This window comes from Aphelocoma coerulescens, chromosome 13, assembly GCF_041296385.1.
Source record: "Aphelocoma coerulescens isolate FSJ_1873_10779 chromosome 13, UR_Acoe_1.0, whole genome shotgun sequence".
NCBI classification, from domain to species: Eukaryota; Metazoa; Chordata; class Aves; order Passeriformes; family Corvidae; genus Aphelocoma; species Aphelocoma coerulescens.
In genome coordinates this window covers 10,056,974-10,074,556 of record NC_091027.1, presented here as the reverse complement: position 1 = coordinate 10,074,556, position 17,583 = coordinate 10,056,974, and the positions used below count along the sequence as shown (strand labels likewise).

At 46.1% G+C, this 17,583-nt stretch overlaps 1 protein-coding gene across 5 annotated transcripts in view; it reads left to right on the top strand.

The window, feature by feature from the left end:
* The first annotated feature begins 373 nt into the window (after positions 1 to 373).
* The window catches only part of TCF7 (transcription factor 7), a 72,846-nt gene continuing 55,636 nt past the window's right edge, over positions 374 to 17,583 (top strand). For 3 of the 5 annotated variants that reach the window (XM_069028839.1, XM_069028838.1, XM_069028836.1), the window contains exons 1-3: positions 374 to 726; positions 832 to 898; positions 1,302 to 1,408. In XM_069028839.1, coding sequence (XP_068884940.1) covers positions 532 to 726; positions 832 to 898; positions 1,302 to 1,408 — 369 coding nt within the window. In that variant the 5' untranslated portion in view covers positions 374 to 531. Of the gene's footprint in view, positions 727 to 831; positions 899 to 1,298; positions 1,409 to 17,583 lie in introns of all 5 variants that reach the window. The other 2 variants (XM_069028837.1, XM_069028835.1) reach the window with 1 other exon arrangement.

The following is a 17,583-nucleotide window of genomic DNA, read 5'->3' as shown; positions in this document are numbered from 1 at the left end:
CGCTCGCAGTCGGACCGGGCGCTCCGTGCTCCGCCAGCCGCCGGCGCCCGCTGCTCCAGCCAAACTTCCCGGGGCTCGGAGGGCGGGGGGGCGGCGGCGGCACGGGGGGGCCCGTGGAGCCCGGCATCCCGCGACGCCTGCCCGCCCGCAGCCTGCCGAGCCCCCCGCGAGCCGCCGGAGCGGGGAGGGAAGAAGGGGGGGGAAGGAAAAGAGTGAAGAGGGAAAAGCAATTCTAATTTTTTTTTTCTAAAGGAAGGATTTAAAGGGAATTTGGAAAGGGGGGAAACAAAATTAAAGGAAAAAAAAAGTTTAAAAGTTAAAAGGAAAGGAGGAAAAAACTTTAAAAAGAAAAAAATTCAAGAGAGAGCTTTTTTTTTTTTTTTTTTTTTTTTTTTTTTTTTTTTTTTTAAGAGGAGGAAAGAAAATAATTGAGGGAGAGAAAACAAGTAATAATTGCGAAGGGCTTGATCCGGGAGAACAATACTCCCCGGGAAAGTTGCTGCGCGGCGGGGAGGGAGCGGCGGGAGGAAAATGCCGCAGCTGGGCAGCGGCGGCGACGACCTGGGCGCCACGGACGAGATGCTGGCCTTCAAGGACGAGGGCGAGCAGGAGGAGAAGATCCCCGAGAACGCCTTCACCGAGCGAGACCTGGCCGACCTCAAGTCCTCGCTGGTGAACGAGTCCGAAGGCAGCGGCAGCCCGGCCGCCGCCGCCGCCGATCCCGAGGTGAGCCGGGCCGGACCGGCCCCGCACGGCGGCCCCGCGCCCCCCGCCCCGCCGCGGCCCCCGCCCCACGCCCCCGCGCTGCCCCTCTCTCTCCTCCCCGTGCAGGCCCTCCGGCGAGTGCAGGATCCGCAGAGGGTGTACCAGGAGAAGCTCCCGGACCACATGGATGATGGTTAGTCACAGCAACCTCCGCGTGTCTGTATGTCCCCCCTCTCCTCATTCCCGGTTCCTGCTGGTCTCCCCCAGTGCGCCCCGTCTACTGCTCACCCTCCCCGGGGTGGTGACCCCCCGGTTCCCCAGCCCGTCACCCTGTCACCCCTGGGAGTGAGGGATGCCAGCCTGGCCACCACAGCTCCCAGGTGGAAAGCTACTACTGACAGCACCGAGGCTTCCTAGTGTCCGCACTGTGGGAGTCCGCACCCATGGGGGACCCCGGCACTCCCAAACACCTTCTCTGAGGAGTATGGGAACAAAAAGACTCCCACAACATGCTGTAACCTCTTTGGGAGCCCCCAACAGACAGGGGAATCACCTGTCATAAGATGAATTTTTACAGGGAACATTGATTTCAGCAGGTATGAAACATCAGGACCCAGGGATGTATAAAGGATCTGCATATTCCGGTTACCCTTTCCTGATGCTCTCAGATCCATATCTGCCCAATGGATCTATGTCACCTCTGGTGAGTTCCTCCTCTCCTCATGGAGAAGTTTGTGGCCTCTCTCACTTCTAAAGTATGTTGCAGGTATTGTGCAGGCACCTACACATGCTTTTTTCCTGACAAATTGGAGCCCAGTTTCTGAAATACCTGGACACTGTTCTGTCCAAGCCGAAGGGACAAGCAGTGGGAAGGGGGAGAGATGCTCGGCAGGAGGCTCCTGCTTCGCTCTGAATTTGCTGGAGGAGCTGCTTTTCCAGTCTCCTCATCCTCTAGGTTTGGCTTTACTCTTCTAGCAGTCAAATCCTAATATCTGATGGAAAAATGTCTCTTCCTTTTTCTGGGTCATGGGCTTTGGAAGGAGCAGCTCCTGGTCTTTGTGTATGTGTTCAGGGATATGTCCTGCAGCTGAGCTTGAGTTCGATGTGTCTGCCTGTAAAACAGCCAGGTTCTGGCGTTCTGTGTGTTAGGGCTCTGTTGTGGATGATGGCCCAGAAAGTGGATTTTGTGCTTCTAAAATGGCAATAGAGGTTTTTAGGAAAAGGCTTCATGCTGCTGGAGGACTATTCCCGTCTTCTTCCTGTAAAGTTTTTCCTTCTCGGTTTAAATCAGCTTTAGTAATTCTGTATGTTCTCATGTTTCTAAGTTTTGCTATCTGAATGATTAAACTAAAGGCTTCATTACAAAAGCTGTCTTTTCCCATCACCATCTCTATCAGAACTTTAGAAAATAATGTCTTGACATTGCAGCAGACAGTCGGTGCTGGTGTTGCTCCTCGGAGCCGGCACTGCTGCATTTGTTTCAGACATTGTTCTGCTTTAGCCATCGGCAAGTGAGGACAGAATGTAATTTGGTTTACTTCAGGTTCAGGTTTTAACTTTTAAAGGGATAAAGTTTAAAAGAATCTATAAACCCATCCTTAATCCGGTCATTTGTTCACAAGAGGAGTAGGATGTAAAACTGGTGTTATGAAAAATTGATGGACTGTGGAGTATGAAACTCAGTACTGTTTGTAGGAATCAGTGCCGTACCCTCACAGTGGACCCAGCTGGCCTGGGTAGCAGGAGACAGGTCCCTGCAAGAGCCTGCCTGTACCCCACACAGCTTTTCCGAGGGGATTCAGTTTTCTTGGCTGCAGACTGCTGGAACTTTGCTGAAGTTTGCAGATTTTGAGGATCTATCCCTAAATTTATAAGTCTTCCTTCAGTTTACAGCAAGAAAAGAAGTGTTTGCAAGGCAGGCCCAATGTACGTTGTTGTAACCCAAATAAGCATTTCTTCTGGTGCTTCCCACCTTGTCCAGGGACCAGGTATCCCACTCATCCCCTAAAATATTAAGCTGTTCTCTTCCTAATAAACTTTAAATGCTTTTACATTTGTCTTATGTAAACACATTTCATTTGCTCCCTGAGATAGAATCTGGATAGGTCCAGAGTTACGTTAATCCAGCAACTTTTTGCTATAGTGGAATATTTCTTTTAATCTTAAACTCTTCCTAGATGGGCAGCAGAGTGTAATAGCCTATTTACTAGCAGCTAGGCTATGAAGTAGATTGTGATTTAGGAATCACCTTTTCTTTTGATAACAGAATAAAAGCCAAGCTGTTACTGTCAGAGCAGCAGACAGGAGCAAATAGACTGTGCAGAACTTGAAAGGGAGAAAACATAAGTAGCAGAGAAGGAATCCCATCCCCTTGAGAGCCACCAAAATCATCCAGTGCCTCAGCCAGCTTCCTTTAGGCCTGTTTCGATCCTGCCGTGGTTTATGAAGAGCTGATTTGACGTTTTCAATTAAAAATCTGTTCCCTAACAGACAAGGGAAGCTTTCTTCCTCAGATGAAGGCAAGTCTTCCAGTTTTTCAACTTATTACAATTACTATTCCAATATATTATTCTGGGCAGTTTTGTCTTATATTTCTATTGACTCTGCAAAGGTTATCATGGTAAATTATGGATTGCTCTCATAGAGATTTATTGCTGCTGTGTACATTACATAAAGTGTGGGCTATAATCTGGTGGCTGCTTCCAATAATTGAGGAGGTCAGATCTGTGACCAAAGATTGCAGATACTTAACCATCCATAAAAGTGTGTTTAATTAATACTTTAGCAGAAGTAGAGTCAGGGAGGAGGGTTGTGTGAGTGAATAGGATTACGTATCACAGTCATGCATGCACTTGATAGTGGAGATTGTATTTTGGTTAATGAGGCTTCCTGGAAACAGTTGTTTGCAAGTAGGATTAATTTTAGAATCGTCAAAAAAAATCAATTAAAAAATTAACCCAGGAGTACTTTGGCAAACTGTCAGGGCTTTACATTGAAAACAGTAATTTACCCAACTGAAAATAGAGTATAACTCCCTGAAAGACACAGAGCAGCCGGCACGGAGGCTGGGGCTGAACCCCTGCCCTACAACGCTCTGTAAAACCACATTTTTTCGATGGGCCCCCCACAAACCCTGTGAGGGAGCTGCAAGTGGCTCTGGACTGGCCCCAGTGCCTGCCTGGCTGGGTGTGTTGCTACCAGCAATACCGGGGTGCTGCTTTCCCATTTTCTTTCTGATTTTCTCAGCAGCGTCACTTTTGCTTTGTTTCCCTTAAGGTGTTTGTAGCCACTAACTGTTACACTGCTCACCTGAGCATCCTGCTCAGCTCCCCACATCTCCCAGCCAAAATTGCCTCTTTTTACCAAAACACACGCAGCTGTGTTATTTATGTGCTCTGCTGCCGCTCCAGAGTGATGCTCTGAAGGTGGCTGGGTACCTGCCATCAGCAGCAAAGCCAAGCCCAGCTGATGGTCCCTGGAGGACCAGCAGCAGAGGGGGTGGCAGGAGCTCCCTGTAGCAGGGTGGCCCACCTTGGCTGAAGGTGGGAAATGCCAGTGTAGGATGATTCAGCTGGAGTGCTGCTGGTTTTGGCAGGCACAGGTTTCCTGGACTGTCAGTAGAGCTGTCGCTGGGGGCACGGGCAGGTTGGAGGTGCTGCTGGAGCTGAGGATAAGGCAGGGGGCTGAGCCCAGGCATCCCTTCTTCTGGGAGCTGTGAACCCCATCAGCTGCTGGGCTGGGGAGGGCACACTCTCAGTCAAAGGTGTTCAAGAGCATCTTGGCATAGCCTGTGTGTGCATCTGAAATCCTGACACTGCAAGGCCCAGGAGAGCTGTCTCTCGCCTGGCTCTCAGGTGTTGTGTGTGTGGTCGTTCATGGCTCCACTTTATCCCATCTTATGCAAAGTCCAGCTTTTCCCAGAGTGAAATATGTAGGACTTATGTGTTAAAAATCTGCAAGAAACTTCCAAAGAATATGAAGAAGTTGAGGAACTGTTTTTCTAAATTAAATATAAAATCATAAAACTATATCCTTTTTTAAATAGTACAAATGACTTTAAATCAAATTAAGGTACATCCTTAGTAAGAACATCAGCCTTTTAGGTGGTTACAAACATTAGAGGTCAGACATGGTCAAACATGTTAACACTTTGATCAGATTAAAATATTTTTCTTGCTACAGTTGTATAATTGAGTTTAGACCTGAGGGGGTTTTCTGAACATTGTTATATCTTGTACTGTGTGGTAGTTAAATGGTAAAAGGAGCACTTATAAGTTCCTTTAAGTTCCTTTTGTAAATAGGTTTATAAAATAGGGGAATGAGCCATGCTGCCCTGTATATAGGGCACGAGGTCTCCCTGCTTCCATTGATGGGAGAGATCCGAGGGGAGCTCTTCACACCTTCTGTGCACCTCAGATGTGTTTGTTGAGTGTGTGAGGAGTGTAAAGGCAGGATTAAGATGTTCTATATATAAAGCTGAGGCACTTGACTTTCTGCCTGTGTGAGAAACAGAAGTGTAAAAGGCTCTTTTTCTTTGGAAAACAGACACTACCTCATTTTCTTAATTACTAAGTTGTCAAACCAGAGCTTACATGGGAGCAGAAGAGTGGGGGTACCTTCCCAAGCCCTGCACAGCTGAAGTCCCCAAATAAGACAGCAGGACTTACAAATAATGTTGCTTTTCAGAGCCTGCTCCCTGTGGTCCACTGAGCTCCTTGAGCTTGTTCAGAGGGTATGAAATGTTCCCTTGGGCAGGGCAAGATGAAAGTGCAGTTACTGCTGGCCTGGGGCCACAGGGCCCAAATGTCTAACACAAGGTCAAAAAGCATGGAGCTACAGTCTAGGACTGCTCTTCACTGGACAGAAGCTGAAGCAACAGCAGCTGAGCCCCAGGACATGGCTCCTCCTGCTGCATCCCCTTCTGCTCCATCCCTCTGCAGCAGAAGACTGTTCCCCCCCCACCGCCAGCAGCTGGCGGAAGGAAATCTGCAGCTCAGCTGCTTCTCTGCCTTTCTGTCCTGACTTGCACTGTCAGAGCAATAGTTTAGTATTGCTTTTTCCTGTGTTGAGTTTGGATCTTTTTGAAACCAGTGGGAAAACTCCCCGGAGTCACCGTGTGATGGGGATTTGTTGCTCTGAGAGCACTGCTGCATCCCTCTCCAGATGTTGTGTGTGGAGGAAGCCAACAGTGCCTGCTGCTGTGGGAGAGCAGCATCCCAGCCAGGTTCCCTAGCAGCAGGGCTTGCACTGCAGGACCTCACCAGGATGGTTCCCTGTCCCCATAAATTGTAACATTCCCAGCAAAAAGCGTTAGGAGTGCGGTGGCTGCTGGTGGACCTCCTGGCAGACAGACAGATGAGTAATTTGTTCCCTTCTGACCAAAGCAAATCCACTTCTTTCAGCTCTTCTACCTAGCTTGAAATAAGATAGTGGTGAAAATAATGTTTTATATTAAAGAACAATTTTGGATATGTGGATGTACCAAGAGACAGGGCTTACGAGGTCATTTATTGCATGTCTGATTCAGTCTTTGTTCCCCCCAAGGAAAATTCTTGTGTTAATTTCTGAGTTCATATCACACCCTCAATTTTGAAGCAGAACTTCCCTTTGAAATAAATTAGAGAGTTCTGCTTAAGAAGCAGCGACATGATACAGTACTGCATGTGTGTGGTCTAATATAACCTTACTTTTAAAATTGTTTGGAATGAAAAAAAGAGAAAGCAAAATGTCACAGGGAAACAAAAGCAAGTTTTATGTAAATCTGTGAATGTGAGTAAGTGTGCACGGGATTCAGACAATTCAACAATATCTGCTCTCCCACTGGGATTCCTTCACAGGCTACCCTGGAACTGGCTTCCCAGGCATGGGATGCTTTGTTGGTGGGGAGTTGCTATGAGATATGCATGGTAAAGGCACTGTTCCTGCAAATTTCCGACCATTGCTGTTTGTGAAATGTTATGGGCTTGACCGGTTGGGAATCTGGAGAGAAAAGTAGAAGCTTAACATCAGCTGAAGTTCCCAAAGCTCATCCATGTTAATGATTAGTGGGTTTGAAATTTTAACTGTGAAGAACAAAGTGATTTGGGTTTGAGTGGCACATGGCATGTCCAAGATGAAAAGTGCAGAGCTGGTCTGGTATCCAAAGCTGTAACTGAGAGAAGGGGGAGCAGGCGGGGCTCTGCAATGTGCTCACTCGTGTGTTGCTTCACAGCTTGTGATCCCTCTCATGCCATGACTCTATTGGCACCATTAAATTCCTGCATTGGGGTGAAAACCCTGGCTAATCCATGCAGTGGGGTGTGTTGGCATTTGCTCTCCCTTGGTACCCAGTCCAGTAACCCCGTGTGTTCCTGTGACTACACAGACATTGCTGGCTCTGGAGGGAGGACTCTCTTGCCTGCTGTCATAGATCTTCTGTATAGGGCCAGATCCTAATCACAGGCTGAACCCTCTCTATCTGTAGCATAATCTGCAAGGGAAGCAGGATTTTGGGATATGGGTTGGTGTGAGCTGCACACCTAAGATGGCTATCTGGTGTGGACTGTGTCTGTGTGTACACGGCATGGTGGTTATGGGCAGAGCAAAGCCTAGTGCTGAGGAACATCAACAGTTTTGAGGAAGCATCTACAGCTTGCCATTAATTTCATACTTGCAGTTCTTTGTCTGCCTTTTGGCCATGGTTCATCAAGACCAAATTTAGCCTTTGTTTCCTATGGGTTGGCCTTTGAGCCCCCTTGCCAATTCACCGCAGAGAAGGTGAGGAAGGACCCAAGCACTTGTGAGCATCGTTACTGTCACAGGGAGGCTGTGCTGGACAGGGTGGGTTTGGGTGAATAATAGTCAGGCACGTGCTACTCTTCAGTTACTAAAACCTCCTGCACCATGTGTGAATCACATTTTCCGTAACAAGTCCTCAAGGATTATCTTCCCCTCTCTGTTCCATTGATTTGAAGAGGGATTAGGTGCCAGAACTGTCTTTTTGAAGGCATAGCCACTGTGGGATCTTCTCTTCATCCCACCCCTCCAAGGCTTTGGCTACTCTCCTTCTGTTTGCTGCTCACTTCATAGAAACACAGAATGGTTTGGGTTGAAAGGGACCTTAAAGATCATCACATTCCAATCCCCTGCCATGGGCAGGGATACCAGCCACTAGACCAGGTTGCTCAGGGCCCTTGGTTTCCTATGTCTTTGCCACTCCACCTCACTGCTCAGGGAGCCAGGAGATGGCTTATGTCAGCACCTCTGCCAGCCTGATGTACACATGCTCTTACCTCATCATTTACCAATGGTGGGTGGAGGGCACAGCAATAGCAGAGTAGGTACAAGTTGCTTCCTGAACTCTTTGCAGAGCCACTGCGGCAGGGAAAACTTCTCAGCCTGATCAAATCCCAGGCTGGTGCCAAGCTGGGACATGTGAGTCCCCCCTCTAGGCTCTTTCATGTGCTGTTCTTTGAATCTCTCTTTTAAAAAATAGGCTATAACAAGATACTTGCTCATTAGTCTCTGTGTCTGGAGGATGAAACAAAGGTTTGGTAGGCGAACGGGTGACTCAGAGGGTTGGATACAGGATACAGAGCTGTTCACTTCCTAGTTTCCAGTTTTAATCCAGCTGAATCAGTAAAGACCGGGTGCCTGTTCTGTCTGCTGGCTTGTCCAACGGTCTGTCCGAGAGGGCACGGCTCCCTCCAGGCCCCAGGCAGTGCAAGTGTTTCATAGGGTGAATGTCCAAAGAACGTGCAAAGTCTGGACCAAACCCTCTGTGAGCATCAACCAAGGTCTTGTTCTCACCATGAGACTGCCAGTTCAGCACATGCTGGTGGCTCACAAACCCACCGACTTTGTTTCATAAAGGAAGGGTTTGCAACACCATGTGCCTCTCAGGCTTGATAATCAGCAGGATCTTTTTCTTGGTCAATTATCTTGGACAAAGAGCTCTTACCTGCACCTCCTTGCAGAGCAACTTAGCACTGCACTGTCACTGGTTTTTGCCTTCGAGTCTTTATAATTTAGGATCATAGAATCATTTATGCTGGAAAAGCTCTCTAAGATCGAGTCCAGCCTTTAACCCAGCCCTACCACTAAAGGCTACCACTAAGCCATGTCCCCAAGTGCCACATCTACATGTCTTCTGAATCTCTCCAGGAATAGTGACTCCACCACTTCCCTGAACAGCTTGTACAAGGGCTTGTCAGCCTCTTCAGTGAAGAACTTTTCCCTACTATCCAACCTAAACTTTCCCCTGGTGCAACTTGAGGCCATTTCCTCATCCTATTGCCTGTTACTTGGGAGAAAATACTGAACCTCCTCCCCCACCTTGCTCCACCCTCCTTTCAGGTAATTTTAGAGAGCAAGGAGGTCCCTCTGAGCCTCCTTCTCTCCAGGCTGAGCCCCCCCAGCTCTCTCAGCTGCTTCTCATCAGACTTGTGCTCCAGACCCTTCATCAGTTCCATTGCCTTTCTCTGGACATGCTATTTTTGACCATTCCCAATGAAGGACTGTTCCACCACAACCCCCTCTGTGAAGTGGATTCATGGAGAAAGTGGGACACTTGGTCAGTAAAAAAGGGTTAGCAAAACCTGATGAAATCAGCTGTCCCCATCCAGAGCATCCTGCTGGCTGGAGGGGCTGGGCAAGAGGTCACCACAGTGGCTTTAAACCACTGCTCCTTTCCCATTCACCACCTCTGTGCTAAACACAGCTCAGCTGCCACGAAAAGAATCTGGTTCATTGTGTTTCACGGGGTCCCAAAATTAGTATTTTGTGAAAGAAAACAATAAACTCAACCGTGCTGTGGTAAGTTTTTGAAACCAAAGTAAAACTGGATACTAGAATCTAGAGCACTTTTCCCCTCTGGTTATAACAACTTTGCATTTGATTAAATGATAGGCAAAAAAAAGTCTCAACAGTATCTCCTTTGTTCCACTGAAGAATCTGGAACTATAATATACAAAGTACACGTCTGCCTTGAAGAGCTACATAGTAATCACAGACTGACCAAAAAAAGACTTCTTTTTTTTTAAGTGATTCAGCTTGTCTGCTCTATGTTGAATTTGTTTTCTGCTGTGGTTTGTTCTGAGGAGTAGCATCCATGAGCGTAAACTGAGGTTCTGCTCTGATGGGACCTACACAAAAGTAAAATATGAAAGTCCAAGGTCATAAGGTGTGTTTGACTGGGTGCAAGGGGGCTGTGATTATAAAGGCACTTGGGGAAGAAGTGCTGGGAAGAGACTCTTTGCAGCGAAATGCTCAGAAAGGATCAGAAATGTGGCATTTTTATTCTGACACTGAGGATATGGCACTGCAGAGATTGCTTTCATGTTTAGGAAATAAACCGTCGTAAGATCTACCACATGAAAATTTGTTGTTCTTAGCATGGAGAGGCTGATGAGGTGAACGTGCTGCTGCTGCCCGGGAATTACTGGTGTGGGAGTCAGGATAGTGAGGAGGAGTTGTTGTCTTTGGATTCTAAGTGGGAGACACAGCAGAACCCCTGACACCACCAAACCCCAGGTCAAAAATTGGCCTTTGAGCATTAGCTTCCTGCTATGACTTGCAGACTGTGGCATTGCCAGATCTGGAATCTCACCATCCAAAAGAATATATGGATTTAGAAATCCAAGTGATGTTTTGCAAGATTGCATCATGCTGTGCTGAGTATTCCTTGGAGTGCTTAAATAAATTAAATAAATAGATAAATTAAATATGCCTATTAACCCAAAATTGAAACCAGATGCAGTAACATAAAATAAGAAATAAAATTCTAAAAAAATTAAATAAACATCCAAAACTTTTTGTTTTACTTTCTCTGATACAAAGCAATTTCTCCAGGGCTGTACACCGTATGAAACACATTATAAATGCTCTTGTAAAATCCACATCATTATACCACATGAAAGGCCAGGTCCTAAAAATAGCCATTCAGAGAGGATGCAGGCTAGTAGCAATTTCGGTGATTGTGATATAGTTGTGTTGACATCTCAATGCATGCACACTCACAGAAAGCTTTGACTTTTGAATATTCTTAGCAATATTTGTGCTTTACGGAATTTTACATCTCATCCCATGGATAGTCCTTTACCGAGGGGCATTCATTTCTGATCTTATTCCCATGTTTCTAACCCCGATTTTATTGAGAAAATGGGTACGTGACTTTTCGTGGGGTTTTTTTCAAATTTTATGTGAAACTCTTTCCTTGCTATCAGTTTGACAGTAGCTGGCAATATGAGTTGTATTTCCCTGTCTTCCAGCAGGGAATTTTTTTTTTTTTTCCTTCAATAGACACACACATCCCTGGTATTTTGGGGAACTAACTGTTAAAATGTAAACCTAGAGCATTAGATAATAACACAAGAAGTTGCCACATCTATGCGGCCTTTGTATCTGCTGTAGTATTCAAAAGAAAGTAAATGAAATCTGCAGTAATTACACAGTAATGTATCCACAACAAAAAATTTCTTCCTCATCCCAGTGATCAGAACTTGGCTTTTGTTTTGGAATATGAAAGGCTGCAGCCTCCTGGCTTCGGTGTGTTTGCAGCAAAGCCCTGGCTGGGATCAACTGCTGTAGCTCTGGGGTAGACAACAGAGTCCTGCCAGCTGATATCGCTCGAGATCTTTTTGAAGAGCTCATCAGATTTGGTTTTATTGCTTTTGTGTTTCGGTTTTCACTTGTTATTTGTTTGAAAGCATTACTATAGGGATAGTTTTCTGAAAAATGTTGGAATCTTCAGCTCTGATCTCTTGTTTGCATTTTTCTTTTATAAGCAATATGATGGTGCTGGAGATGCACACCTTCACAGGAGGGTGGCTGAAGTCTGTGTTTTAAGCCTATCCTGGATTTTAAGTGTGTGGCCCTTCTAAAACCACTTGGAAATGCTTGAGTCTATATTCTCAAAATAAGTTTGCTTCTGGAACTGGAGCAAAATCTGTGGAGATGGCAAGTGAAATAACAGGGTGTTGAAGAAAATGACATTGCTTCTGAAATAGCTGGCATGAAAATCATGAAGTCTGAAGTTTCATTCAAATCAGATGTAGCTCTGGTTGTTGTGGGGCAGGACGCAAACGCACCCAGCAATGCAACTCCAAGGGATTTACAGGGAGACTTACAGTTGTTCCAGGTTGTTTTAACTGCAGGGCAGCTCTTGTCTCTGGTCCAGGGTGGGGGTCCTGTTCCAAGGCAAACAGACTCTCCAGTTTTTACCTTGGTCAGTTGATTTCTTGCAGGCTGTTAGCAATTCTGAAGAATCAAATGCTGTAAAATGACTTCACAGAAGTGGGTTTACTGTTGCTAATTTAGCTCCCTAGAAGAGCTGGACTAGGAGACATGGGAACACCTTGACAAGGCAATAGTTTTGTAGTGTAAATGCATTAATTTCTACATGGAGTCATCAGTAACTGAAGGATCTCTTTCCAACCGAGGGCTGAGAAATTTTGGCTTCTATTGGCATCCTGCTCTTTATAATGCAATAGACAGTGGTGTTTAGAAAAAGCTAAAAAGTTTTAATGCTTCTTTTAATGCTTGAAGCTGGCATCGTGCTTAAGCCCTTTTCTCTTTTCCGTAATTAATTGAGTGACTGAAACTGGGGTTATATCTGGCAATGTCAGTTTTTTACTATTCTAGTGAGCTCAGGTTTTTCTGCTAGGAGCAGATTTCAGGTAAAAGCACCAAATGTTCCTGACTGGGTCTTCTGGCAGCACTTGAATGCAAGAGCTGTTGTAGAGAAAATTTAGTTTCTTGACTCAAGAGTGCAGAAAATTACTTGATATGTCAGTGCCAGTTGTTTGGCTATTGACATTTACTGGAACTAGTATATAACTACATGCATATATTCAAACTGTGTAAAATAGAATGTTTTCAAATTATAATACACTATTTGTACAGATCTAGCGCATGGATCTGCACATAAGTGCATAGTGATGGATGAGGCAGGCTGCAGTGAATCCCTGAAAGATCAGCTCCCATATCCAAAAGCATAACTCTTCATCCAAATTTCCTTCTGAAACCCGTGGTAAATGCCTGACTGTGGGGTGGGTGCATTGCTGTTTCTGTGGGCGGGAGCTGCCTCTCTCCTGCCTGTGCACCGGGAGCTCGTTTGATACGGGAGCCGAGCGATCCTCTTACCAGAGAGCACCAGGTGCTGTGGCAGACGGTGTAAATAGCCAAATAAACAGACATGAGTAGCACCAGTTGTTTATGTGTTAACACAGGATGTTCTCAAAATCAGGTAAGAAGTGAGGCATGTTACCACGTTTTATAGCAGAGGAACCGGATAGTCTTGTAACTGCCGTGCAGGGCTGCGGCAGAGGAAGCGTGGTTTTATCCCAGCTTCAGCTCCCAGTCCCACAGGAGCTTGTTTTTCTGTGACTCAGTTTCCCCCAGGAGTATTGTGGAGCTTTATTGTTTCATGTGTAAGTGATGTTTGGAGAGTATGGCAATGTCGATACTGAAATGAAATGTAAAATCCCACACAGGCTGCTGCGAGAGGGGATGTTTCAGAAATGATCAGAGGACTAGCCTAAAAGAGTAAGCTGTGCTGCTTATTAAACCACTTACTTCAAGATATTAAACAAATTGCAATTTCATAATCTTTTAGGAAGTTGCAGATGGCCCTAAGACCACAACTCCTTCAAGGCAACTGGCATCTTCCTTTAAAAACAAATCACCTTCTCAGCCTAAATGATAATTTCATAGAGTGGTGTTAGCTGGATGGCAGTGATGATGGCATGGTTCAAAACATTGTCTGAAATACACGACACACAAATCCTTGTTATTAAACCAGGAATAAATGTCATTTACCCACTTGTAATATGGTAATGAGAACAACCTCCTGATCACAGGATCACACAGCATAGCTTTTGGACACATGTACCAAACCTCTGGATGCATAATTTAAATTCCTTGTCATGAAGAATGAGTCTATTTATCTTGGAACCTTTTTTACTTAAACAGTAATCTCTAGGAAATCATTTAACAGTAGTTTGCTGCCAGTTTGTCAGTTAATAGCTTGAGGCAAAGTCTGAAGTGGATGAAAACTTTTCCAGGGAGATGCTGCTGTCGCATGGGGTGCAGAAAGGTTTATAGCAGAAAGCAAGAGAGGAGGCGGTCAGATGAGTTCAGTCCAACTTTTAGAATCACAAGGAAACTCAGCTCAACAGGGTAAAGATGGCTTTTGCAAGCACATCATGTGTAGAATGTGAAAGCCATCAACTGCCCATGTCAACTTCCCAAGCCTAAATTTTCCTTACTGGAGGCTCCAGGTGTGAGTGTGTGGAGGCCAAAAACACATGTGTTTGTGGTGGCTGGGGCTCTGCCTTGCTCCCTGTGCCTCTTTGCATCCCAGGCATTTCTGCATCTCTGTATCCCAGCTATCTCTGTGTCTCTGCATCCTGGGCATCTTCACACCCCAGGCATCTCTGAATCTGTGTCCTGGGCATCTCTGCATCCTGGGCATCTCTGCATCTCACCATCCTGGGCATCTGCATCTCTGCATCCCGGCATCTCCACATCCGTAGGCATCTCCCCATCCCAGGTGTGGAGGCAGCCAGGCAGGAGAGCCGGGGTGCAGCCCCCCAGCTCAGCTGGGGTGCCGCAGGGTGTCTGCCAGGGCAGCAGAGTCCTCCAGCTCTCAGATGTTATCACTTCTCTCTAAAAGTTTAACAGCAAGTTTCAGTTAGGTAATGAGTTATCTGATTTCGCTTTAATCTGGGCAGCATCACTCCAGCACGATAACCTCGAATTGCTGTTTATCTCACGCTCAGTGCTACAGGAAGAAAATGGCAAGAGTGGGTGAAAATTCACTGGAAAAGGAGCTGAGAAAAGTTGCACTGGTCTACACCAAATCCCTCCTTTTTGCAGCAGGAGCGGGTGAGAAATAACTGCCCCAAGTTGAAACTCTCCCAAGAGGCCACAAAATCCAGCTGAAGTAAATGCCACTTCCCTGCAGCATTATCTCCCACTCGGTGCTGTCTGCCCACAGAGGATGGTAGGGTGTAGGAACTGGCAGGGGATTAATGGCAGCCTGGTTCACAAAAAACTCTGCTGCCAGAAGGACGTGGGACCCAGACAGAAGTAAAGAGGGGCTGGTTCTCTCTGCAGATGCCCCCAAGTGCTATTTGTCTGAGAGCAGATTTTCCCACAGATCTTTGGCCTTCATATTATTTGAAGAACCCCCTCTGCAGCTGCAATCCTTCCCTCCCCCGAGGGAAAAACAGGGTGGTAACTTTGTGAACTGAATGGTGTGGAGGTTTAGGAGTACTGCCATGGGAGGGGAAGATTTGGCTCATTAGCGTGGAACATTGTGTTGCCAGGAACAGAGTTTTGGGGCAGAACTAATAACATGGAAGCAGATGCAGTCAGCTTTTATTAAACTGGTTTGTAGATTACTTTAAATAGGCAACAGTTGTATCTGGGGCTTTCCTTGCAAGAGGCAGAATGGCAGACCCCAGCAGTAGCAGAGCCTGCCTTAGATGCTGGATAAAAAGTACAGAGGAGCTAACCAAATTTCTGGATGTTAGGAAACATTTCTCCCAAATATATTTTTAAAAGAAGGAAAAAAAACCAACTGAAGACTTTGTGATTGTGTTATAATCTTTAAACTTTTAGACTCTACACATCTCCCTTTGAGGAAGGAGCCACTGTAGAGCCACAGCGATCATAGTCTGAAGGACCCAACATGATCTCATCTTTGCTTTATCCTGATGTACCATCTCCTCTAGGCCATGGACTCCCGAGTTTCACTCAGTTACCCCCAAATCCGGACATACATTAACTGCTTGACAGTGCATTAGAGGCAGGCATGGATAAATTAATGTCCAAGCCAAGTTTTGAAGCTCTTCTCCCTTGAACCACCCTTTCCGTAGCACCAATCAACTCCATAGCACTTATCAGCATGAGCAATGGTCGGGTGCCATTTCCTGACACATGGCATTCCATGGCCACCAGTAATGAGGGGTTGAACTCGCTCTGTAATTGCCTTACCCAAGTACATAGGTTGAAATGACCATCAGCCAAATACAAAGTGCCCATCCCAGCCAGTTCCCAGATATGAGTGAGACCGTTGATGCCTCCGAGGAGTCACCACAAAGACCATCCATTCCCAGACAGACCCAGTGATGACTATTGCTGTGTGTCCTTACAGTGTCCTCCTGGTCCTTCATCACCTCTGTGCAGCCTAGACCAACTGCCTGGTTTTCATGAGGGTGTTGGACATGGTCAGTCCCTGTCAACACAGCCAACCCTGCAAATCTCTGTAGAAGTGCCCGTTGGATTTCTGACATCTCCACAGATGTCTGTCAGCTGTCACCTCCTTCTATGCCAACTTCAGCCACCATTTCATAGAGCAAAGAGAACCATCCAGAAATCCTTTCCCTACTCCATGCCTCCAAGAGCAACCTGGTATTGCCATCATGTCTTCCTCGCTGTGCTCCACACAGCCTCATCATCCCAGTCTGGCTGAATAAGGCCGGAAGAATCCATTCGGATGCTGTATTCCATCCTGCCTTGGTTGTGCAATACTTTTTTTTCTCAGGCAATTTCTAATCTAGAGATTTTCTGGGATCTGTGCATGGCATTAAGGGAAGTCTCCTCATCACCTCAGGTTCTGTCTTTCGGTACCAAGTGTTTAAGACATAATTCTAGGCGTCCAGGGCTTGCTTTCTCTTTGTGTCTCCTTTGCTGTTGCTTTCATTTGCTAACATGTTGAACTTCAAAGTCTATTCTTTCTCATTCCTAATTTTTATGGAAAAAATGGTCTGAACCCCATTTGCATTTCCTCCCTGAGGATACTGGCAATCCTTAATCCTATATATTAAAGAATCTCAGTTTTCCCAGCAGCCCTTTATTCTGGGACTACTCTTCCACTCTGTTTTCTCCTTGAAATCTTCTCCTGTGGTTCAGAATTGCTCTTCACGGTACCCCTGACCACTGTCACTTGCTGTTATGAGCTGTTTGCATGGATGTTTGATCACTTTTTAAGCCCTTTTCCCTTCCCATCCTGTCCCTTGCAGGTAATTCATGAAGGTTTCATGCCCATGGCAGTAGATGCCTGTTTGCTCCCAGAGGTTGCAGCATGGGCTGTGTGCTCTGCAACTGGACAATATCCAGGACCTGCTGGAATAACTATTTATAAAGCCAAGAGACAGCAGGATGAAAGTAAATAGGGCGCTATTTTATTCAGGCTGATTTTAATTTCGCACTGATTGGTCTCCATATTCCAGTTGAGTCGCAGTGACTCCTGGCATTTACCTGCTTGAGAGGCGACTGCCATCCGTGCTTCCCCTGCTGTGATGCGGGAGGGTACAGGGACTGTCTGTCTCTCAGTCCCTTGTCCCTCTTCCTGCTTCCACACAGGAACCACAATGATTCCCTCTGTTCCCCAGCACCTGGGAGCTGTGGGAAGTAGGTAGAACACTGACTGGGCTGGCCGTGCAGATCCAGGGATTTAGATCACGCAAACCCAGTGTTCTCTCCTACAAGCCATTCTCAGCGATGTGCTCGGGTAATTAGCATGTTCATAAACACTTCGTAATCTTGTGATCATGGCTTGCAGATTAGCTCTTTTGCCAGCTTTGCGATTTCTTTGCCAGTTTTAGTTTTAATTGCAAATCCATTACTGCCAGCTCCCTTGCATATTGTAGCAATAGGCAAATTAAAACACTTGGACACAGTTGGGCGGGTTTCAGTTAAGAAATTAATTGTTACTGCCAACCAGTGCTTTTTAATGTGAGGGTGGCATTTAAGTTTGTTTTTGAGGGCATAATCTCCAAGACTTTCTTTTTTCCCTTCTCCTCCCCCCTCCCCAGACTGCGTTGCCCTGTCGAGCAGCTCCCCAGATGGCATGAAGCAAATGCTTGCCTCTTTGATCTCCTAGTCAAGAAATTT